This window comes from Phacochoerus africanus, chromosome 6, assembly GCF_016906955.1.
Source record: "Phacochoerus africanus isolate WHEZ1 chromosome 6, ROS_Pafr_v1, whole genome shotgun sequence".
Lineage (NCBI taxonomy): Eukaryota > Metazoa > Chordata > Mammalia > Artiodactyla > Suidae > Phacochoerus > Phacochoerus africanus.
This window is the reverse complement of record NC_062549.1, coordinates 118,658,886-118,684,276: the sequence shown is the minus strand read 5'-3', so window position 1 is coordinate 118,684,276 and position 25,391 is coordinate 118,658,886. Positions and strand designations below refer to the sequence as shown.

The window sequence follows — 25,391 nt, the reverse complement described above, 5'->3', positions numbered from 1 at the left end:
TGCGAAAACTAGCAGTTGAAAAGCATCACAAACAATATGAGATTTTATGCAGAGCAACTTTTTCTTTTTCTGACTGTGCCTGAGGCATGAGGAAGTTTCTGGGCCAGGGATCAAACTCTCACCACAGCAGTAACACTGGATCCTGAACCCAATGAGACACCAGGAACTCCCAGAGCAACTTTTTCTTAACTGCATTTCCTCCTTTAGCACAGAGGTAGAAAAAGACAGAGGTAGCAGAAAGACAAAGCGGCAAATCCAATGGAAATAAAATGATTTTCCCTACATTCCTCAGGACAGCCTTGTTCTTAGAGGTGTGTAACTGCCCAACTCAAAGCTACTTAACCGAAGTTCGTTTTCTCCAACCTCCCTTTCCATTCCTCCCTTAAGTATGATAATTTGACTCTGGAACAAACGACTAAACTGCTGTTGACTGGAGCTCACTCCGGTGACTCTTTCATTAGCACTTATGTAAATGAGAGGTACAAACCATCCAACGGTCATGAGACAGCGCCAAGGATAAATAGCCTTCACTGGGGCCGCTCATTTCAACCATCACTGACTGGTCATGGCGTGTGAAGGACAAGAAGACGCAGGCAAGCTCCTTCGCTGGGTCACAGTTCAAAGGACTCCTAACACAGAACTTCTTGTTCCCACAGTCTGAAGCATTGAACTAGAAAAATGACAGGGGAAAAAAGTCTTAATTATCAAACAGGCAGTTCATTTCCAATGACAGAAGAGCCGCGACCTCGAAGTATGGGTTTCAACAAGAATACCTTTTAATAATAAGGATTCGAATAAAGGAACATTGACACATGCCAAATTAGAAATAACCAAAGCAGTAGTTAGGTTATGAACTTTGAAACTTAATTAATTTTAATGAAAGTTTGGAAGACATAACATTAGCTGGACTGTAATTATGCATGAGTATTAAAATCCCTTTAATACACAAAATATTTCACATTAATTATGTTCTGGAGCAAAGTCCCTGGTAAATTTTGAGAAATTTCTCAGGGAATATTTAAGTCCACACTGACAATCTTGCCTAAAGGGTACCCTCTAGTTTTCAGAGATGGAATTATTAAAAGCAAACAAAAAACTTTTAGCAAGTTTTTATATTTAGATCATGGATTCAGCTTCTAGAATTCAGTTTCAAATTTCACATTAATATGATAAAAATGTTTACTCCTATATATACCACTACTCCAAATAACAGTAATAACAATTTAGTGGGGGAGAAACAATTACAGTGATTTAACTCAGAGCTCCTTGGCATGGCAAGTAAGAAAAAGAGTACTGAAAAATGTCAGGTCTACAACTCAACAGAGCAAGCAAACGAGCAGTCATCTTGGCTAGAATGAGCTGTGACAGTTCATTTCAGAAGAGAGCTGAACAGATTTAATGGGGACTATACAGGAAAAAAAACCCTGATTTTTTTCTTCTACTCTGCGAATAGTTATAGCCACCCAATAGGTGTGGGTTTTTCCAGACCAACAACTATCTGTAGACACCCACTGGGTGTCCTACAATCCAGTTTTCTCCTGACGCTATCCAAATTCAGTGTCAGATCCCGCTGGTTAAGCGCTCGGGCCCACAAAACGGCACCCACTTCAGATGCCAGTCACATGCCCCAGGGTGTCACCTGTATTTCTGAATAGTCAGCCAAATATTGAAGGTTTCCACGATCCCCTCCTCAGGTTAGATAATTTATTAAGATGGCTCACAGAACTCAGGAAAAGAGTCTACTTACTAGATTTATTTTTTCACTTACCAGTTTATTATAAAAGGATATCGACCCAGGAAGGGCCATAGAGCGGTACATAGGAAGGGAGGTGGAGCTTCCATGACCTCTCTGAGTCACCACCCTCCCAGCACCTCCAAGGGGTCCATGACCCAGAAGATCTCTGAACCCCATACTTCTGGGGTTCCACCATGTGGGCATGATGGATTATGAGCTCAATTTTCAGCCCCACTCCTCTCTCTGGAGAATGGGATTGCGGGGGCGGGGGACCAAAAAGCTAAGAGCTTCTAATCCTGGCCCTTTTGGAGACCAGTCCCCATACAGGAGTTTACCAAGAGTCACCTTAGAACAAAAGATGCCCCCATCATCCGGGAAATTCCAAGGGATTTAGCAGCTCTATAGCAGGAACTGAGGTCAAAGGTCAATTACAAGCAGGAACCAGGGCAGAGGCATACACACACATTTTATTATATATTATTATAACATATTCTTTTTTTTTTTGTCTTTTGTCTTTTATTGTCGTTGTTGTTGTTGTTGTTGCTATTTCTTGGGCCGCTCCCGCAGCATATGGAGGTTCCCAGGCTAGGCGTCCAATAGGAGCTGTAGCTGCCGGCCTACGCCAGAGCCACAGCAACGCGGGATCCGAGCCGCGTCTGCAACCTACACCACAGCTCACGACAACACCGGATCGTTAACCCGCTGAGCAAGGGCAGGGACCAAACCCGCAACCTCATGGTTCCTAGTCGGATTCGTTAACCACTGCACCACGATGGGAACTCCTATAACATATTCTTATAGACCATATATGTATACATACACATACATCTTATTATTTCACAGGAACTTAAAGAGAAATCATAGTAGGGAAGTTCCCGTTGTGGCTCAGTGGTTAATGAAACCGACTGGCAATCATGAGGTTGCAGGTTCGATCCCTGGCCTCACTCAGTGGGTTAAGGATCTGGCATTGGCTGTGGTGTAGGCCGGCAGCTACAGCTCCAATTCTACCCCTAGCCTGGGAACCTCCATATGCTGTGAGTGCAGCCCTTAAAAAAAAAAAAAAAAAAAAAAAAGACAAGAGGCAAGAGAAATCATAGTAAACGGGTGCGAACAAGCCCCTAGGAACTAGGAAATGTGTGTTTTGGTCTCTGCTCTCCCCTCTACTCATCACATTTGCTAATGAACCTATTCTCTCAGGGTCTCTGTACCTTTAACTATGCAACAGGGACTGAAGGAAACAGACCTCGAGGTCTCCTCCAGCTCTGGGCAAATGCAACCATCCTATGACTCTGAATAAACCTCCCTAAAATTAGAGATAATAATTTTCTATTGTATTTCTGGTGCAGAGATACAGTAAATGGCTCCAACAAGAGCTAATGCCTTCTATACGCATATATGTAATGATAATAAGCTTGTCAATAGATTTCTAGTGGGAAGCTCGGGTCCAAACTGATCATGTACACCCCTAAAGCAGCTTTTAAATAAACATTAAGACTAAGTAAACTGACAATTAGTGCAAATAATCGACAGAATTTTTTGGTCAAACAGAAGTTCATAATAAGGTAATCAAATGTCCCACCATACACTGCATAATGTAGAAAAGAAAGAAAACAAAACGAGACCTAATATAGGAGTACAAGAGCTTTATTTTGCCTTTCCTATGAGAACAAAGAGTTATAAAAGACAAGAAAGGGAAGGAAAAGAAAATGTGAACTCATATTTACTGAACATCTATTAAATGCCAAGCAATTAGAAACCTTAGATGCATTATGCTGCTTAATTCTCATAGTGATACTAGGTAAGAGCTAGATATTATTACTTCTCATTTTATAGGTAAAGAAACAGACTTTGAGAATCAAGTAATTTGTCCAAAGCCAAACAAAAAATGGACAAATCAAGATTCAGGCCCAAGTTTTGGTCTTACAACTATATTATCCTGCCTTAAGATATTTTTCTTTATATTCACTTCTGAATTGGTAAGTATAATGTATCAGAAATGCCTTCAGTAAAAATTTCCAATGTTTCTAATATGTATTACCCTTTCTAAGAAAACTAAAAACAGAATTACCATTTGATCCAGCAATCCTACTCCTGGGCATATACCCAGAGAAAACCATGACTCGAAAAGACAGATGTACTCCAATGTTCATTGCAGCACTATTTGCAATAGCCAAGACATGGAAACAACTTATTTCCATCAACAGAGAAGTGCATCAAGAAGATGCGGTACATATACATAATGGAATATTACTCGGCCATTAAAAGGAATGAAATAATGGCATTTTTAGCAACATGGATGGACCTAGAAATTATCATGCTAAGTGAGGTCAGTCAGACAATGAGACACCAACATTGTATGCTATCACTGACATGTGGAATCTGAAAAAAGGACAGAATGAACTTCTTTGCAGAACAGACAATGACTCACAGACTTTGAAAAAACTTATGGTTTCCAAAGGAGACAGTTTGGGGGGTGGGGAGATGCACTGGGGGTGTGGGATGGAAGTCCTATAAAATTCGATTGTGATGATCATTGTACAACTATAAACGTAATAAATTCATTGGGTAATAAATTTTTTTTTTGCTTTTTTTTTTGTCTTTTTGCTATTTCTTTGGGCCGCTCCCGCGGCATATGGAGGTTCACAGGCTAGGGGTCCAGTCGGAGCTGTAGCCACCGGCCTACTCCAGAGCCACAGCAACTCGGGATCCGAGCCGCGTCTGCAACCTACACCACAGCTCACGGCAACGCCGGATCGTTAACCCACTGAGCAAGGGCAGGGACCAAACCCGCAACCTCATGGTTCCTAGTCGGACTCGTTAACCACTGCGCCATGACGGGAACTCCTACTTTTTGCTTTTAAGGATGCACCTGTGGCATGTGGAAGTTCCCAGGCTAGGGGTCAAATGGGAACTGCAGCTGCTGGCCTATACCACAGCCATGGCAATATCAGGTCCTTAACCCACTGGGTGAGGCCAGGGATTGAACCCACATCCTCATGGATACTAGTCAGATTCATAACCCACTGAGTCAGAACAGGAACTCCCTTAACCATAATTATTTTGTTTTTTTTTGGTTTTTTTTTTTTTGTCTTTTTGCTATTTCTTTGGGCCGCTCCCTCGGCATATGGAGGTTCCCAGGCTAGGGGTCGAATCGGAGCTGTAGCCACCGGCCTACGCCAGAGCCACAGCAACGTGGGATCCGAGCCGCGTCTGCAACCTACACCACAGCTCACGGCAACGCCGGATCCTTAACCCACTGAGCAAGGGCAGGGACCGAACCTGCAACCTCATGGTTCCTAGTCGGATTCGTTAACCACTGCGCCACGACGGGAACTCCCATAATTATTTTGAATCAGAGGGCCCAAAGGGAATTCTAGCTGATAAGCCTGCAAGAGTTTCTGTGTTTTGGCCTTAATGAAGTAAGATCAAAGAATTATATCACCATTTCAAGATTCTCTTCTAAATCTTGTCTAAATTTAGCTTCAGCTTTAAGCTCCCTCTCCATATTTGTTATTTGGCAACAACAAAAGAAAGCTGCTGCTTCAGATTTTTTTTTCAAATGAAAACGTAACCTCTGCTAGTATAGACTACATGTGATTGTCATAACCACACCTTAAATATGCAGCGTCTTGCACTCCCCTTATTCTAACCTGTAAGTCACAATGCTGCAATGAAGACTTCCTCCTGATTTCCTGAAGGGAATCCAAAAACTTGCTCCCACAACCCGGGAAGCTACTTCTCTGCACGTTCCTGAGCACAGAACCACAATTTCCAAGGAATCGGTTCCTTTAGATTGCATTTGGTAAAACCATAAAAAAAAATTACTTACTGATTTGGTTAAATGGGAGATTGGAGATAATGTTGGCATGGGTGCTACTGTAGCTTCAGGTGTTGTAAAAGGAGGTACATTTGGTCGTGAAATCACAGGACCAGGAATCTTCACCCAGTAGATCTTGTATTTCTCAACGACTGTGACTCTAAAATGCAGTACCAGTGAGATAAGCGTTTAGACAGAACCATGATTGTGCCCATATCATAATCAAACCAAGGAAAAAAAAGAATGAACTACGGACATAAAACTTAGTAGAGGTGTATTTCGGAGATATTTCAGGTTTTGTTTCAGACCACTACAATAAAGTAAATATCACAATACAGTGAGTCACAGAATTTTTTGGTTTTTCAGTGCATATAAAACTTATGTTTACCCTATACATAAGTGTAAACTATACATAAGTGCACTATTAAGTATGCAATAGCACTATGTCAAAAAAAAAAAAAAAAAACACGTAAATACCTTAATTTAAAAAGACCTCTTTGCTGGGAGTTCCTGTTGTGGCTCAAATCCAACTAGTATCCATGAGGATGTGAATTCAATCCCCGGCCTCTCCAGCATTGCTGTGAGCTGTGGTGTCGGCCACACACGTAGCTCGGATCTCGCACTGCTGTGGCTGTGATGTAGGCCCACAGCTACAGCTCCAATTTGACCCCTAGCCTAGGAACTTCCACATGCAGCAGGTGCGGCCCTAAAAAGCAAAAAAACAAACAAACAAAAAAAAAAACTCGTTGCTAAAAAATACTATCATCTGAGCCTTCAGCAAATTAGAGCAGTAACATCAAAGATCACCAATCACAAATCACAACAATAAATATAAAAATGGTGAAAAAGTATGAAATATTTTCATCTTTGACAATTACCAAAATGTGGCACAGAGACACAAAGTGAGCAAATGCTATTGGAAAAATAGCACCCACAGACCTACCTGCTTGATGCCAGGTTGCCGCAAACCTTCAACGTGTAAAAGAAAATCGCCGTATCTGTGAAGCCCAATAATGCAAAGCGCAATAAAACAAGAATGCCTGTGGTACTTAACAGTACCACTAATTTTGTATGAAGCAAATCTCCAATGACCTTCTTCCACCTCATCACTCTGTGAACTTCTATTGCTCCCTCTTTCTCTCTCTCCTTCTCTCGCTCTTCTCTTACTTGTCTGTTCTTTGGACAAATTCACAGCAGCCACGAATGCCAGACCACAGACTCAACTGCATAGATTTGTTCTCTCTGACATATAAACTGACTATTATTACACTTTTCATGGTGGTGGTTCAAATTATTCCAAAAGGCATGTGTAGCAGGAAGTTACAAGAAGAAGCTATATAGAAGCTGCATGAGCAATTATCAGCTTTCCTTGGGGTCACATTCCCTTTTCACATCCCACTCAATGCAGAGGTGCAAAGCTGTGTTACTGCGTGCTGCCGACCAGTGCACAAAGTAAAGCAGAAAATAGAGACAGGCTAGGAGAGCAAGTCTCCCTTTGAAATACAACACCACTCAGGAATCATTATATGACTTTGTGACATTCCATTTCCCCTTGTATGTAAGATTAATAGAGAAGCACTATTCTAATTCTACTGAATTTCATAATTCTGAGAGGCACACAGGATCTTAACTTTTTTCTGACAGTCTAATCTGCAAGTTGTAACGCTAAAAAATATGTCACCAAAATTTCAGAACTGTTTTTTTCTATATATTTTCATACTAAATACAGGAACAAATCTAAACAAAGTGTAAGTCCATATACCACATGGACTCAAGCACTAACTGATGGGTCTTCATGTGAAAGGCAGTACATACAATAATACTTCATTCACTCAACAAAGGTCTATTAAGTGTCTATCAGGTGCCAGGTCCTAGGCTAGGTGCTCAGTATATACTGCTAGAAAAAAACAAACAAAAAGGCAAAACAACCACTTACATCAGAAAGGTGGTGTCCTTAGTATACCAAACCTCTCCTACACAAATGAATTTTCATGGGTATAAAAAATGATGCAGAGTATTATTATTTCAATTATACTAGTTACAGAGTTATAAAACTCTTCTACTCACAGAAACTTTATGTGATTTGGGGTACTGCTTGGAGCATTCCAATAGACTTTGACTTCTGTTTTTTTGGATGGACTCGTGTGACTCACAGCTGATCCCTGAAATAAAATGGAAAAGAACTACCATTCAGTCACTCAATAGCTCAGTATGGCTTGAACTACCACCATTTTGCAAAGTAATTTATCATTTCATGGCCTTGGCATTCTGGTAAAGACTTTTATTTAGAACAGAAACTCAGGTACTCAATAAATATATGTTGACTGGTTGACACCGAATTAGCAGCTGGCATTATGAATAACTAGTCAGCAGAAATTTAAGAACTGAAGAGAGTTATGAGTCTTGGATGTGTTAATGCTGTGTGGAGCCTTCTAATTATTTCATTTATACTGTAAGTTCATATTTTCATTATCTGATACAAATAGAAAGCAGAAAATAATCCAAAGAAAAAGTTTCTGTCTCCAAATATATAGAATTATATTTTAGTAATTCCTTTCTCTTGAACAATCTTGTTCCCGCTGTCATTCATCTGGCAAATTCCTTCCTGTTCTTTGAGGTCTAGCTGAGGTCATCTCCTCCAAGAAGCTCTCTCTCAGCTCCCTCCAGCCTATATGTGGCACCTCTGCCATGCTTTCCACGTACCCTGTGTTTGGTTCTAACCGAAGTCATCATACTGTTATTTCTGTGTCTATCCTATAAGCTGTATGTTCTACTTACACGCCATATAGCATATGCCCATATGCTTTATTTATGAGTGAGGCTACGAACTCTTCAAAGAACAAGAATAAGTCTTGTTCATCACTATATTCCTTGCTGGAAAGTTCCTGGTATAATAAATGTTCATAGATTAATAAATTACTTACAAAAATTAGACCTATGTTCTACTCTAGAACTGTACCTTCAATATTAATAGCCTCCAAAATTTAATATAACAAAGGTCAATATTATATAAAACATCAAAAGCGATGAAGTCTTCAAGCTACGTTTCTAGGGTGCTGATGTGTAAAGATATATTCTCAGTAGAAAATTTAGAGGGAAAGACTGATCATTGTGAATCGATCCAGATGTCTGCAGTACATGGGCAATGACACTGTTTATCTTGCAAACACCACCCTGTAGTAAAAGGACCCATGGAACTGAGAGAAGTCAGCTTTAAACGAAATACAAACCCGTATGTCTTCACAGGTCAGAAGCTGTGACACTTCGCTGTCAATTAATGTGAAGGAGCCAATAGGAGGGCCACTCAAATTCTCAGCATCACGAGCTTCTAAGAGAAAGCCTTTAAATGGCTTCCCTGACAAAGTAACTGAGAAACAAACAAAAAGATAAGAGGTTTAGCAGGAGTTCCCTTGGTGGCTCAGGGGTTAAAAACTCAACTAGGATCCATGAAGATGCGGGTTTGATTCCTGGCCTCGATCAGTAGGTTGAAGATTCAGTGTTGCCATGAGCTGTGGTGTGGGCCACAGATGTGGCTCAGATCCAGCATTGCTCTGGCTGTGGTGTAGGCTGGCAGCTTTAGCTCCAATTCCACCCCCCAGCCTGGGAATTTCCATGTGCTGCAGGTGTGGCCCTAAAAAGCAAGAAAAAAAAAAAAAAGAGGTTCAGCAACATCCCAAGGAAAAAAAACTGTTTGGAGGAGGCCTGTCACCTCATCAGATGTATACACACAAAGCTATTCCAAAAGGGAAAAACAGAAATCATCCTACAAACAAAGAAATTCCATGCTCTGCCCCACAGGACATTATTCTGTGAGACCTAACAGCCAGTCCATGGAGAAGAAGAGGATTTAGTTACGATCGGGGGCAGTCCATGGGGCCAAAGAGGTTCAAAAAATGCTGAGTATCACTTACGATGGAGCATGATAGTGGGAGAAAAAAGAACGTATACATGTATGTGTAACTGGGTCACTATGCTGTACGGTAGAAAAAAAATTTGTATTGGGGAAATAACAATAAAAAAAATGCTGAGTAACAGTAAATATTTGCATCTCTACTACAAATCCCTCAGGGCCTTTAACATCCTACTGTGCAGAGTTCCCGTTGTGGCTGAGCAGGTTACAAACCTGACTAGTATCCATGAGGTTGCAGATTCGATCCCTGACCTTGCTCAGTGGGTCAGGGATCCGGCGTTGCCATGAGCTGTGGTGTAGGCCACAGATGAGGCTTGGATCCCACGCTGCTGTGGTTGTGGCATGAGCCAGCAGCTGTAGCTCTGATTTGACCCCTAGCCTGAGAATTTCCATATGCTGCAGATGCAGCCTTTAAAAAGCAGCAAAATAATAATAATAATAATAATCCATCCTACTGTGTCATATGAAACTCTAAGAAGTACTGTATATATAATGCATAGTATTCCAAACTGATTTTTCCATACCTCCTTTTTGTTAGAGTATCTGTTAATATTTTGCATTTCTAAAGTTCCAGAAAATAATTTGTAAAATGCTGTTGTAGATATACCTTTACTAGTCACCCTACATTTTGACAGAAACACAGAGATTATACTATATCAAGAAGGATAAATGTTTAACACCTTAAGCCAGTAAAATAAACTTTATTTTCATATTTTATTGAGTAAACAGTACTGTTAATGAAAACATAGAAAATAATAATGAAAACATATTTTAAAACCTATTCTGAATGGGCAGTAAACATACTACTTAAGTAATATCGTCATCTCTAGCAGTTAAACACAAAAATGAGAAGTGTAAGATCACAGTATCTTACGAAAACAGGTGAAGAGATTTAAACGAAACTGTATAAATCCAACAATACAAAGACTCGACGTGCAGTAAAGGGGTGACGTGCGACATCTAGTTAACACCAGCACAGTACCTTTGATCTGATCTCCTGGCAGGAATGTCGTCTGACTCACTGAAATGTGGTGAACAGGATCAGACTGCGGAGAGTGACCGTGTTCAGGAACCATCCCATGGCATGACTTCGTCACTTTTCCACTGGGATAATTAACCACAGAACTAAGGTGCAACAGCAGTATGAAGGCACCAATGGTAAATCCAGGAACTGCCATCTTAAAAAGAAGATTAAAAGCACATTATTTTCATAAGTAAATAAAATACAAAAGCTTTCATACCACAGGACAGTAAGTTCTAGTCAACTACTTGCTTGCAATAAATCAGTTAAACACCACATTCTCAAACATATGTAATATAAAGAATATGCTGGAGTTCCTGCTGTGGCGCAGCAGAAAGGAATCCGACTAGGAACCATGAGGTTTTGGGTTCAATCCCTGGCCTTGCTCGGTGGGTTAAGGATCCAGCATTGCCATCAGCTGTGGTGTAGGTCACAGACGTGACTGGGATCTGGGGTTGCTGTGGCTGTGGTGTAGGCCGGCAGCTGTAGCTCTGATTCGACCCCTTAGCCTCGGAACCTCCATGTGCCGCAAGTGCAGCTCTAAAAAAAAGCAAAAAAAAAAAAAGAATATGCAATGTGAAGTCTGACCTGAATTTGAATCTCAGCTCTATCAATTACTGAGACTTTAGGCAAGTCACTTAAGCCTCCTTCTTTACCCGAAAAATAAGGAAACGAAAACCCTCCTTCCAAACCTATTTTAATAAAATTCAGATACAGCCAAAAAGTCTGACAAGGAAGATAATAAACGTTAGCTTTTGTTAGCATGATTGGGAAATAATAAAATAATCCAATACAAGCAAATGATTCCACTTCATCCTAGAAACCTTAAAGAATAAATAAGAATTGTTTCTCCTGCATTTAAATATGATCACCTGAATAAATCTGATGTGATTCCTCTCAACTTTCCGTTAATCTAATCATGATGACAGAGCAGATAATTTAATTTGCCCCACTGAAAACCGAAGATAATCAAATGCAAGAGACAATATTTTTACTACCTATAGCCAAGATACTTCTGAATTAAGAAACACAACTGTTAGCCCAAGGAATTTTCTTCTCTCATCCAGTTTGTCTGCCTCTTGTCATCTGCCTAATAGAAAACCAGCCCCATCCTCATCTAGCCCACATCAACCACCTAATCTGTGCATATATTCAGAACCTGCAAATCATAGCATTTTACAAGGCTAGAGGTAGATGGGATAAGACGTTTATGGCAGTAAAGTCCACACAGTGGCTGCAGATGGGCAGAAGCCAAGAAACCCAGAAGCAGTTCATTCTCCATAAAAATGTGGGTTTTCTATACCATTAACTCTGGTCATAGACAAAATAAAAGCATCCTTAGAAACTCCAGGAAAAAAATTATCCTTCTATAGTCATGTAAATTACACACCCCACATTGGACTAGAGCTAAACTACAGAAATTCCCTGCTAGACACCAGAAATTGTGCAGGAGCTACACTCTTTTAAGCAGGCCTGAACCTTACATCGGTGGCTATCAAGTAAATAGCTTAGGGTCCAAGTGCATATCACTATATTTTATCAAACATTGAAGCTAGACAGAATTCATTTCATTTAAGGATAAGCAAAAGTAACAAACAAAGGAACCATAGAAAAATGAACTAAAGAAAAAAAATCTATAGCATAAGAGAAGCTCAAGAGTTCTCCATAGACTCAGAAGAAAAGGACAACTTTGAAAATGGTTAATTTCTATAGGAAAAAATATTTAAGAAAATAACTGCTAAAGAATGGAGCAATAGGAAAATTTTCTGTTCAAACATTGCTTCCAGGTCCTTTTGTCAGAGGGAAATCTGCTTTTAGGCTCATACAAGATTTAGTGAAAAGGATCAAAGTCATCATTTTAACCATGTGATCTTGGCCAAGGTATCATGAAGATAAAGCGCAGAAATGCCCCTCACCTAGAGAACGGTGAAGTGGGAAGAGTTAGTCCGATTTAACACAGACTTATTTTGCACTGACTTCCTGTCAGGTGAAAGTGGAAACAAGACTTGATTTCTAGTCTCTTATGTGCATTAGGTAGCTCAGTAATGTCAATCAGGTCACTTAATCTCTGTCTCAGTTTCTTGGTTTGCAAAATATAACCAGTGATCTAGAAAAAATTTAGGGTCAATCCCACCATGATTTTAAGAAAGCAAAGTGAAAAAGCATACTGGGAATTTTTAGAACATGGAGTATGAGACAGGAAAGGGAAGTGACTAAGACACCACTACATGTCTTTCATTAGGAAAATATAACAAAGTCAGAGAGGGAAGTAGACAACAGCAAGTCCCTTGACCAAGATAAAATTCTGTTTTCATTACGATGGCCAATGACACTTTTCGGTTAATGATTTAAAGAACAAACTTTTTCAAATAAATACGTTAATTCATTAGCCAACCTATGCCAACAGACTGCATAGTTATAAAAAGGAATAGTTAACTCACAGAAACATCTAAGCTAAAACTATGGAATGTGGATAGTGAGCTATTATATTACAAGATCATTCCTTCAAGCACTGAAAACACTCTCACCAATTTTGTATGATTTTTACAAGTTTTTAATATTTATATTCTATCATGTATACAATGTAGAGAATAAAAGATACCATAACTTGTATTTTGTCATCCCATGACAAAGACAAACCCATCACCTTAAAAGGTTAAAAGTTACCCTGAGTCTCTAACTGAAATATTATCAAACCCGATAAGGTTTATACAGTTTTCTTTCTTGCCTGAAAGACAGGCACTTAGTAAAAAGGTACAATGATTTCTTATACCATGCCACATACATACTACATACATGTATGCTTATCTGCATACATCTCACACAAAGATAAAACTTCAAAACAAGTATATTCTTTATTATTTAAATGCCAAATTCTTGTACTTGGATGAAGATCATAATTGTGATTGAGAACCACGGCCATTAATCAGGACAATATATTTATGACAACAAAGTAAAACTCAGATAAAATGAGAAGAATCCAACTGAAAAATATTTAGATGTGAGAAAAAAGATTATGTGTTAATTAAGGATCTTTAAATAAAATGGTCATGAAATGTGTTTTTATTGAGTCTTTTTATTTAAGTGCCTTTTTATCTTTTAAAACCATGTCAGATGATTAAGCGAGCAAATAACTAATGAAGTCCAGCTATATTGCATTCAAGCTCTACCTTTTATTATTAGTCATTTGTTTTACATGAAGGCATCAAAGGAGTTCAAAAGTTAACATACACATGAAAACTTGTGGGAACTAGCCTAGTAACACCCACTCTCACCATCCAACCTATAAGTGTAAGCACACACTGAGGGTCTTGCTAGCAAGCTTTTCTCAATTTAAAAAAAAAAGTTGCAAAAAAAAGCAAACACTTAACCAAAAGAGTTTCCTATAAAAATCTAAATAATCTGGAAAAGGATTTTTTTTTGCTACTGTGTTTTTTTTTTACCATGAAGTAAGAAATCCTTTAAAATTATGACCCTGCAAACATTTCAAGAGATGCTATTTACTTTTGCCACATAAAAAAACTCCTGTGTTTCCTATTCCTTCCTTTTTTATGCTGGGTACATTCTACCAGATTGTTATTTCATAACCTACCAATGAATCCTAACCTGAAGTTAAGACAAACAAAAACTATAACTATAGTTCATCAATTAGCTTTTTTCATAATGATTTTCTATAAAAGGGAAAGAATTTTTCACCCAAGTAGTATCTTTACTTTTTTATAGTATTTTTTCTTCTGGTTTTATTGAGCTATAATTGACATATAAGCACTGTGTAAGTTTAAGGTATACTGTGTAATAATTTGATTTACATACATCATGAAACAATTATCACCATACATCATAAACTTTATTTTAGTTTAGTGACCATCCATCATGAAAAAAAAAGTTTTTAATTTTCTAAAATGAAAAATTAATCAAGAGTCACTCTGAGAAAGAAATGGAAATTTTTATTTGAGCCAAAGTGAGGATTATAACCTGGAAGACAGTCTCTCAGAGAGCTCTGAGAACTGCTCCAAAGAGGTAAGGGGGGAGGGCCAGTATATATGTGATTTTGGAGAGGGGCTGCATGTTATCAAGCACACAGCTTGGAGTAAGGCTGTTATTCCAGAGGAACAGATCTCTCGGCTAACGATTCCAGTGCTTTTCCAAGTACGGGAACATGCAAGAAACTGGGTTCATGAAATTGTCTCCTGAAAATATCTATCTGAAATCCTGTTCTTCCCGTTCTCCCAAAGCACAGAGTGCCTCATCCAGATTTTCACCCTGAACTCCTTTCAGGGTGAGCCTCAGGGTAGCAGCTGTGACTTGAGGTACACATACCCCGAGAGCTGACGACCTGACTGTTGAGGAAGTGGACGGCGGGCAGCATTCTTTACAATCCCTTCCCTTTGGGTCTTAATTTCTACTGTGGTTTGGGAGGCATTCTGTGACCAAACTGTCCTATGGCACTAGGAATGCTAGAGGATTTCTTGGATAGGCCCCTCAATGGGCTAATACTGAATGAAGCCCAGTGAACAGCAGCCAAAAGTCTCTGGACCACCTGTCTCACTAGTCTGTTATGGTCCAGGAAATGGTTCCCTTCTGCTGATTTTTTCCACGTCTAGAGTTACACTGTTACTATCATTCATCTTATAATACTATCCATTTCATCAATTGTGTCAGGTCTCCTTATCACCACCAAATTTATCTGAGGCTTGGTCACACATCTGATAATGTGAGAAACAACAATCTTGTAAAATAGGCAGAATGCAAATAACACTGATAGCTAGTAACACTGATAAGGTCATAAGTAAGTATTCAAGCTAAGAATCTCCATTAGATGCCACCCAGTATTTCCCCAGGTCATGGACTGGTCTGTTCTACACCAACCACTACCTTTAAGGAGAATCATGTGTTGGCAGTGTACATAAACCTCCCCACAGATGTCTACATGCACAAGGTGAGTGGTCCTCAACCCCTTACTGGACTGAGAGATGAATGCTATCTTCTAAGGAGCTACATGGCTGGAGCCAAAAGAAGAAAAATCAATTTTTATGGTTGAGCAGGTATTTCTGTCTCGGTAGAAGTCTGGTTAACCTATAAGGCAGATGCACAATGCACACCAGAGGGAAGGGAGGTGGCCCAAAGGGGAAGTACAAAGATTTTATGTTTAAATTTCTCCTGTCTTGCCTTAAAATGTGAATATTTATTTCATCATAACCATAATATTAAAACATGGCAGGAGTTCCATCGTGGCTCAGTGGTAACAGACCCAACAAGTATCTATGAGGACGCAGGAACCATCCCCAGCCTCGCTCACTGGCTTAGGGATCTGGTGTTACCTTGAGCTGTGGTGTGGTCACAGATGTAGCTCAGATCTGGTATGGCCGTGGCTGTGGCATAGGCCGGCAGCTGCAACTCTGATTCGACCCCTAGCCTGGGAACTTCCATATGCTGCGGGTACAGACTCAGAAAGACAAGAAAAAAAAAAAAAACAACACTGAAATCCCTAAAGCACCTCAATGCTCCTTTCAGAATTTCCATCAACCACACTGTAAATGTTTAAAGTAAATAACTACTTCTTTTCAATATTATTTTCGTTTTATTTTATTACTAATATTTCCTCATTTCATTACTAATATTACAATGGCATTATTTTCCTTTACTTCATTATAAGTATAAAATTCTTCAATTAATTTATGAGTTAAACCCACTTTTGCTTCTAGACTTTTGGCCTAGAAACCGAACCATTTATAGTATGTCTTCCATTAAAAACTGGAATTGAAAGTCCAAGTTGAATACAAAATTAATTCCAGGAGCTCCCGTCATGGCTCAGTCATTAACGAATCTGACTAGGAACCATGAGGTTGCAGGTTCAATCCCTGGCCTCGATCAGTGGGTTAACGATCTGGCGTTGCTATGGCTGTGGTGTAGGCTGGCAGCTACAGCTCCAATTAGACCCCTAGCCTGGGAACCTCCATATGCCGCAGGAGTGGCCCTAGAAAAGGCAAAAGACAAAAAACAAACAAACGAAAAAAGAAATTAATTCTGAGACACAGCACATGTGTAATTTCATCATTTCATCTAGGATCTCGGGCAAACCTGGCAGGCCTGTGACCAAAACCTAAAAGGACTGGAGTGGGAGGTACAAATAGTATTCACTTGTAGAGTGGCAGAGTCTGGCAGAAAGAGTTTTAGGAAAGTAGCTAGAACCATAGAAGGATAAGATTGATAAAGTCAGAAAAGTTAAGACTAAGCATGTAGATATACAGGAAGCAGTAAAATTTCTATAATAATATGGAAATGATTACGGTGTCACAATAAAGAGGGAAAGAAAGGTGACAGTGTGAAAAAGAAAAAGAAATAAGTATTGGGAGTTCCCCTTGTGGTGCAACGGAAACGAATCCGACTAGCATCCATGAGGATTCGTGTTCAACCCCTGGGTTGGGGATCCAGCATTGCAGTGAGCTGCTGTGTAGGCTGCAGATGCGGCTTGAATCCCATGTTGCTGTGGCTGTGGTGTAGGCTGGCAGCCACAGCTCTGATTTGACCCCTAGCCTGAGAACCTCCATATGCCCCCGGGTGCATCCCTAAAAAGAAAAGCAAGAAAGTACCAGGTATATGATGACAGTCTGGTAGCTACTATATCTTATATAATCCATTTTTAGAGACGAAGATACTGAGACCGGGAGTGTACCCTAAATCACGTACACTCTTAGAGTTAGAACCTAAATCTAAATGCAACATCTGCGTTCTCTTCACTGGACATCACTGCTCCCTCCTTGAAGACAGAGGGATGTGGAAAGTAAACAGATACACCAAGGTTCCAAATTTCACAATGAACAATTCGAATGGGGGTTTACTGTGACAAAGGTGAACTCTAAATTGGCCTACTTAATTCAGAATGTTGGGTGCACTCTAAGAGTCTGAGAAACAATGTAGAGATTTCTTTCATAGAACCAAAGCTCTTGAAAGAATGGATATAAAAACAACTATTTCAATGCCTAAAAACACTAACTTGTCAATAAGTGGTAATTGTCATTATTTGTCATCACTATTAACCTTCCATATCACCAGTATGTGCTAATTTCTTTTGAACACTGCTGTGGTTAGACAACTGAGGTTTTCATATATTTCTTTTATCTGCATTTAATTTGTTCAAGCTTTCTGAAATATTTCAGAAAATTTGCTCCCCTTCTTTCCAGTAATTTAACTTTACCTTCATAGAAAACTTCTACATCCAGAGTTAAACTGACTTTGATAGCTGAATCTTAAATTATAGGGAAACTGAAAAATAGGTCAAGTATTTCCACGTCCCCAGATTAAAACGTTTCAGACTCCATTTTCACAGCAGGAAACATAGATAAAAATGATTTTTTAAATTAACAATAGGAGTTATGACATTTTCAGCGAAGGTTCTAAAAAACAAAGAGCGTAAAAAATGGCATACTGAATACCAATTTGAGATCTGTCAGGTTTGACAACTTAAAATGGTCAAAAATAATTCTGAAAAAAAATTTAGACTTTAAATGGAAGCAAGAAAAAGTAAAAGGAGAGGTAGAGGGAAAACCACTGAAGCAAAGGGAACGGGGAGCTCTCCAACCTACTTCGGATCCCCTCATCACGGCATCCTCAGAAAGCAACTCGTCCTTATTTGCTCTCGAAAAATGACTCAAGCAAATATCTTAATACATATAGAGCATGACCCCCACTATAGTCCTGTCCTCAAAACACTGTTAGGTACTAAGTGGAATGGACCCTTCTCTAAAAACACAAAATTAATAGATGAAACCAAAGTATATACTATTAATCTATCATTTAAACGATGTTACCATTTACCGAATGTCTGTTCTATTCCAGTCAACACAGTTACCTGTTTTAAATGTATGAACCCTAATCCTTGTCAGGGGGGAAGGTTTCTTGTCGCATGGAAATTGAAGCTCATGGAGATTGTACAAACCACTGCCTAAGATCACATAGGGATAGAACAGGAAAAAATTTCCACTGTAGAGATTTAGAGGTACAGGAGAATCTCATGGAAGAGCTGAAGGCTTACAACACATCAGGCATCATGTCAAGGACTTAGCACACATTCCTCAAAACAACGGAGGAAGATATGGGGGTATTTCTGTCCCAATACGTAAAATAGGGCACTGACTAAGATTCTTGCTAGGGCCACACCAAATGAGCGGTGAAAAGTACTCCAAGGTTTTAACCACGAAGCCATCCGATTTCACATCAGACACTTAAAGCTGACACGGTTAGTAAGTAAGGGCTTCAGAGTGAGCACAGTTTGAATGGGATCAATAAAAGAACTAAAGGTAAAAAGAAAAAAGTGAGAATGGACTTTGGAGAGCAATAAAAAATAGCCTACCTACATTCAAGGTCAAATGTTAGAAATACTCATTGCAAAAATGTTACAATTAAGTCTGTTCCTCTTCATGACCTTTACATGAAGATACTCATCCCCAAGACTTTCCCCCTTGGCTATCCCTTCCAGAGCCTCAAGCACCACCCCCAAATGATATTTCCCAAATCTTTCAATGGCCACCACCCTGCATCTCCACAATGCTTTGACTCAAATTTCCAACTATATATAGATTTCTGTTTAGATAACAATGAGTTAAATTTTTCAAAAATGATATTCATGGAGTTCCCTTCATGGCTCAGTGGTTAACAAACCCAATTACAACCCATGAAGATGTGGGTTTGGACCCTGGCCTCACTCAGTGGGTCAAGGATCCAGTGTTGCCATAAGCTGTGGTGTAGGTTGAAGATGCGGCTCAGATCCCGTGTTGCTGTGGCTATGGCATAGGCAAGCAGCTACATCTCTGACTGGACCCCTACCCTGGGAGGAACCTCCCTATGTCGCAGGTGTGGCCCTAAAAAAAAAAAACTCCTTATTTTTGCATCTGACTTTCCTATGTTGATGGTGGCCTGTCAACACACTTCTAGTCAACAAGACAAATGTATAGTGCCTATCATTTCATGCAAAAGGTAAAAGCCTGATAATATCCAATATAAGCAAGGATATGGAAAAATAAAGGGTATAAATTGTCGAGATATTTTTGGAGGAAGTTTGACAGTTTCCTACTAAACTAAAATATGTTTAATCTTTAAGCAAGGAATTTCACTTCTAGGAATGTATCCTACCAAAAAAAAAAAAAAAAACCCCACAATGTGCAGCACAAGGAATACAGTCATTTTATAATAACTTTGTATGGAGTATTTTATGCAGTTATTTTATAATAACGTTGTGTGGAGTATATTATATAAAATTCAGGAGTTCCCATCGTGGCGCAGTGGTTAATGAATCCGACTAGGAACCATGAGGTTGCGGGTTCGGTCCCCGCCCTTGCCCAGTGGGTTAACGATCCGGCGTTGGCGTGAGCTGTGGTGTAGGTTGCAGACGCGGCTCGGATCCCGAGTTGCTGTGGCTCTGGCGTAGGCCGATAGCTACAGCTCCGATTCGACCCCTAGCCTGGGAACCTCCATATGCCGTGGGAGCGGCCCAAGAAATAGCAACAACAACAACAACAACAACAAAAAAAAAGACAAAAAAAATTCAAATTACTGTGTTGTACACCTGAAGCTAATAATAAGTCAACTATACTTCAATTTTTTGAAAAAGAAAACCCCATGCAATTATTCAAGGATTACCTGTAATAGCAAACACTTAAGACAATTTAGGTAGTTACAAAAACATACTAGGCTATATCCAAACTCTAAAATACTGTATGCCCATTTAAAAGAAAGAGATAGAGTAGACAATGAGAAAAATAACAGCTAATAATTACTGACGGCTTTCTAGGAGCTAGGCGTTAAGTGCTTTGCAAGTACTTGCTTCACAAAAATCCTAAAACGTGAATCTGCATGTATTTAGGTGGAAACATACTCATGCCACAATGAGAAATGAAAGCAAGCAGATTACAAAATGATACGTAATGTATCAAGTATATATAAAAGGAAAGGGAAAAGAAAAACAAACTTTTACACCGAGCTTTAAACACTCTCATTAGTGGTTACCTGTAAGACAGCGTTTTCAATATGGGAAGAAGAATGGACTTCTTCTTAATCCTCTTTGCAGTACATGTCTTTGTTAAGCATATAGTGCTTTATAATTTAAAAAACACTACAAAACATGCTTATATGAAGACTGTAAAGAAACACTTTAAATGAATTGTAAGATGTTTATACTTTTTTCATTTTTCTATTTTTAGTCTATGTTATTCTATGTTATTTTACTGTTTTTATGCGTTCGCATTTTAATAAATAAAACCTCTACTCTTCTTTTAAGGTCCCTTTAAAACACCATCAAATAGTCTGCCCTACGAGGCAGTACGCAGTAAGGACTTTGAAATCACACCAGCCCTAAGTTTGAATCCAGCAGGTACCACCTTAGTGTTGACTGACCTTGGTGAATTATTTAACCTCATGGGCCTTTAAATTTCTCATTTTGTTAGAGACAATGATACCAATATCAAGGACCCTGGTGAAGATGAAACAAAATAACATCTTCTAAACATCTAGAATAGAGGAGTTCCCATGTGGCTCAGGAGAAACAAATCTGACTAGTATCCATGAGGACGAAGGTTCAATCCCTGGCCTTTCTGTTCAGTGGGTTAAAGGATTGATCCAGCGTTGCTGTGAGCTTTGGTGTAGGTGGCAGATGAGGCTCAGATCTGCTGTGGCTTTGATGTAGGCCAGGGGCTGCAGCTCTGATTCAACCCCTAGCCTGGGAACCTCCATGTGCCTCAAGTGGGGCCCTAAAAAGACAAAAAAAAAAAAAAAAAATTCTAGCACACTGCCCACCATACACCACGTCTTTCATTAAAATCTTTTTCATGGAATCTTGCCTAATTCCACAAACCTTAAATTAATCAGCCTCCTCTCTCTAAGGCTCCAAAAGCTTTGGTTTTTGCTAATAAAAAATTTTACCACTTTTCTGCCCCAAATGGTTCATTTGCCTTAAGGCAAATTCCTGGAGGCAGCAAAGCCATCCTATTTCTTGATGTCCTTTCATAATGACTACCAGGCGACCTTGAAAGCAAGCTTTCAATGTGATACAATATGTGATTTCCAGAAAATCTGATGTTACTGAAGTGGACAGGTGTGAAACAGGAGGTATAGCCAGCCAAAAGCATCAACATATTGACTTATTATAAGACTTGGAGTTCCCGTCATGGCGCAGTGGTTAACGAATCCAACTAGGAACCATGAGGTTGCGGGTTCGGTCCCTGCCCTTGCTCAGTGGGTTCAGTCCCTGCACTTGCTCAGTGAGTTAATGATCCAGCGTTGCCTGAGCTGTAGTGTAGGTTGCAGACGTGGCTCAGATCCCGAGTTGCTGTGGCTCTGGGGTAGGCCAGTGGCTACAGCTCCGATTCAACCCCTAGCCTGGGAACCTCCATATGCCGCGGGAGCGGCCCAAAGAAATAGCAAAAAGACAAAAAAATTTAAAAAAATAAAATAAAAACCATAGATGTCAAGGTAACAGAATTAAATTCTAGGTAAAAGGGACATTTAAAAAAAATCTTAAAAAAAAAGACTTAAGAGAACTCAGCTCTTTAAACGAAATCATCCTTTAAAAAGTCTAACTCATGGTTTTCAATAAATCAATAAACCAAATTTTAGCCTCCCACCTCTTCACTATCCAAACACAATACTCAAATCTTTCCACTTTTTAATTCAGAGAAAAAAGAAAATATCTGAGCTAAAAAGTTTAGCTTTGTAGAGAAATATTCCTAATACTACATTTAAAAATCGAAAACTTCCCTTTGCCCCTAGGGCAGGAGGACAAGAAGTAAAAAAATTAAGGGCAGAGGTAACATCTAGTCACCTCAGAGACTCTCTGAAATTCTAAAGGCAAACACGAGGTGGAGGAGTAGGGGGAACTAAGATTCCTAAATTACAAAATACTTTAAAAACCAAATAAAGTTCTAAGTAACCTTCATATAGGTAACTATGTCATTAGGTTTAAATGTAGAAGGGAGTTTCCATAGCTAAAATTAAAAAACAAAAAAAACAAAAAACCACTAATGCATGAATAAAGTCCATGCTTTTCATGATCTCAAACACGTGTCTACTTACAATTACCCTTTTCATGGGATTAAAGCTCTTTAGTCAAAGTCATGGGACATATTATTAACCTAACTCCTTCGTGAACACTCATTAGCTCAACACAAGCTCACAAGCTCCAGACTATGCTTTGTTAACAAGGCATCCACCCCGCGTCGTCGACCGCCGGGGGTCAGCACAGGCGCCCTCTCTCAGTACTGTCGCCGCGCTAAATTCAATTTTCAAACGCTTTGCAAAGAGTTCTGACCCAAAGAAAACAAGAGACACTTACCTTGAGAAGCAAAGACAGCCTATCTAACTTCCGGTTTTGTTGCAACTTGTCTCTCTTTTCAGCAGCTGGGTGGAGCCAGTTTACCCATAATGAGAAGGGAACGTTTCTCTAACTAAGCGGCAAAACTGGATTTGCGAGGCCAGCGCTAGTTTTAGGACTTCATTTCTGAGAATTAAGCGTTCTGTTTTACACGAACGAACACTTTTTACCAACAAATAATTGTTTCGCTGAGAAAATTAAGTTTTTGTCTTTAACTACAAAACCATTTGAAAATACAACCTGTTGTATATAGTGCTAAATAAAGACAAACAAAAGAACCTATTTGTGCTCAGGTAAAGGTTGCCAAATTTAGCGAATTAAAGTATAGGATGTTAAATTCAAATTTCAGATAAACAACTGGTCATTCTTTAATATAAATATCGTCCTATGCAATATTTGCAATATTATGTTTAAAAATGGTTCATTGTTTTTCTGAAATTCAAATTTACTATTTTATCTGGCACCCCATTTAGGAAATAACAGCATTTAGCAAACTATTTCAATTAATTACAAAAGGAGTAATAGCATCAGACTGCATAGAACTGAAACTTTTGAAAGTATAAATGACTTTTGAAAGTATAATGCCAAGGAATTCTTTTATTATTCAAAATTTACTTTGGAATTTAGTAGTTTTGTTTTTTTTTTCCTAAGTCTTTAGCCTTTGTTTTTCCCAAGATTCTTTTTCAAAAGAAAATTTTCAGAGCTAGGAAAAGACAATGTTCTGAAAATATTAAACACTCCACTTCAGACTATGACTAATACGCGCAGACTGGAAAATGGGCTTTGTCCCATTCGCCTTGACCTGTGATCACTGGTGGGCAAACCACAGTAGTAAATTCTCTAAAACCTTTTGGAGAGGGGAGACAACACCAGGGTGTTAATCTTTTCCCTTAGGAACTTGTCACAAATAACAAAAGCCCCTCTACAGGATCTTAGAGGCAGGCTTTAAATAAGGAAAACCCAGTTCTGGTTTTCTATCCTAAAGCTGCTTGGAATGTGAATGAGTTGAAACAAAGTCAGTTGAACCCTCAGTCCTTCCACAAAAAGCTTCAGGTGGTGACCTAACTTTCTGCAGTTATAATTAGTCTCTTTCCAGGAACAGTCCCCAGTGGACACTTTGCATACCAAAAGCATGATAAAAAGTCTATAAAACGAATAATTCTTAGAATATACGGTCATAATCTTTCAACCCAAAGCGCTTTTAGGAGGCAGTATGGTATTTTGTAGAAAGAACTGAATGGAGAGGCTTAGCTCTATCTAAAACCACCCTCTCCAGGCCTATCATTTCCCTTGAAGTCCCCAGTTTAATCCCCCTTATCACTCCCTCCCAGAAGCTCACCTCTACCAGGCTCCTTCATCATCAGCTGCTTCCCAGCTGCCAGAAAGGAAGCCAAATTCATTAAAGTGTTCAATGGACCTTGGACTCTGAGAAGCAGATACTATCCTATTGGATCCCACTCTCATACCTCTAAATTAGCAGTCCGCAATTTTTTTTTAAATTTCAGTACACATTTGCAACTCCTATAAATTACTGCACTCCCAAAGGGATATTTGGTTATGGGGCTGATATCTGTCAACATCTATTGTACTAAAAATTAAAAGTGAGAAATATTTAAATACTAACTCACAAATTCCACAAATTTAAATGACAATAATGAACTCACTATATGTTGATATATCTTTTACTATGGCTTCTATGACTGTTTTTCAAAAATAAGAATTTAATGAAAATACTATGTACAAGTAGACAGGTAATAAGGACCTACTGTATAGCACAGGGAAACCTACTCAATACTGTGCAGTAACCTATATGAGAAAAGAATGAAAAAGAATGGATATATGATATATGTATATGTATAACTGATTTTGCTGTACATCTGAAATTAACATAACTTTTTAAGTCAACTATTCCCCAATAAATTAAAAAAAAAAAAAGAATTTAGTGAAAAGAGTAGTCTAAATCTTTATAGCTCTCTTCTGTGCTGGGGTTAATGGAAGACAGCTGGATTCTCATAGCTGCTTCTATATTCAATCTGTCACAATATCATATAACACATCGTGCAGCTATTGAGAAAAACTACACTGTGCACTCATGAAAGAATAAGCATGAATAAGGCAAATAAAGTATACAAAAACAGTAATAACCCTCTGTTGAGCTTCCCTTTTGACCAAGACATATGTATTGTCCTATCTAAGTCTCACAAGGACTCTAGGTGAGAGGTATTTGTTATAGACATTCTGCAGCTGAGAAGGCTAAGGATGTGCCTGGCTAAATAAACGGCCAAGGGCAGGCAGAGAAAAGTGGCAGACACAGTTCTAAGCCAGAGGTACTAAACTCTACACTCAGCCTCACTGCCAAGTCTGAATGAGGTCTGATGGACCAAACTTATAAATTTTCCCTTCCTATTATAGTCAGCATTTCATCAAAAATTATATTCAAGTAGAACCTCTCCAATAGAGCGGACCCTGCTTCAACTCAATAAATCCAAACACACTGTCTAAATGGACTCAGTCTTTAATTATGTCCCTCTCATCCAAATTCAC

At 39.0% G+C, this 25,391-nt stretch overlaps 1 protein-coding gene across 1 annotated transcript in view; it reads right to left on the bottom strand.

Annotated features, from left to right (window-relative positions):
• The window catches only part of FRRS1 (ferric chelate reductase 1), a 101,706-nt gene that overhangs the window by 27,773 nt on the left and 48,542 nt on the right, over positions 1–25,391 (bottom strand). Inside the window, 5 exon segments of the mRNA XM_047782917.1 lie at positions 488–670; positions 5,565–5,712; positions 7,620–7,714; positions 8,783–8,919; positions 10,445–10,640. Coding sequence (XP_047638873.1) covers positions 488–670; positions 5,565–5,712; positions 7,620–7,714; positions 8,783–8,919; positions 10,445–10,640 — 759 coding nt within the window.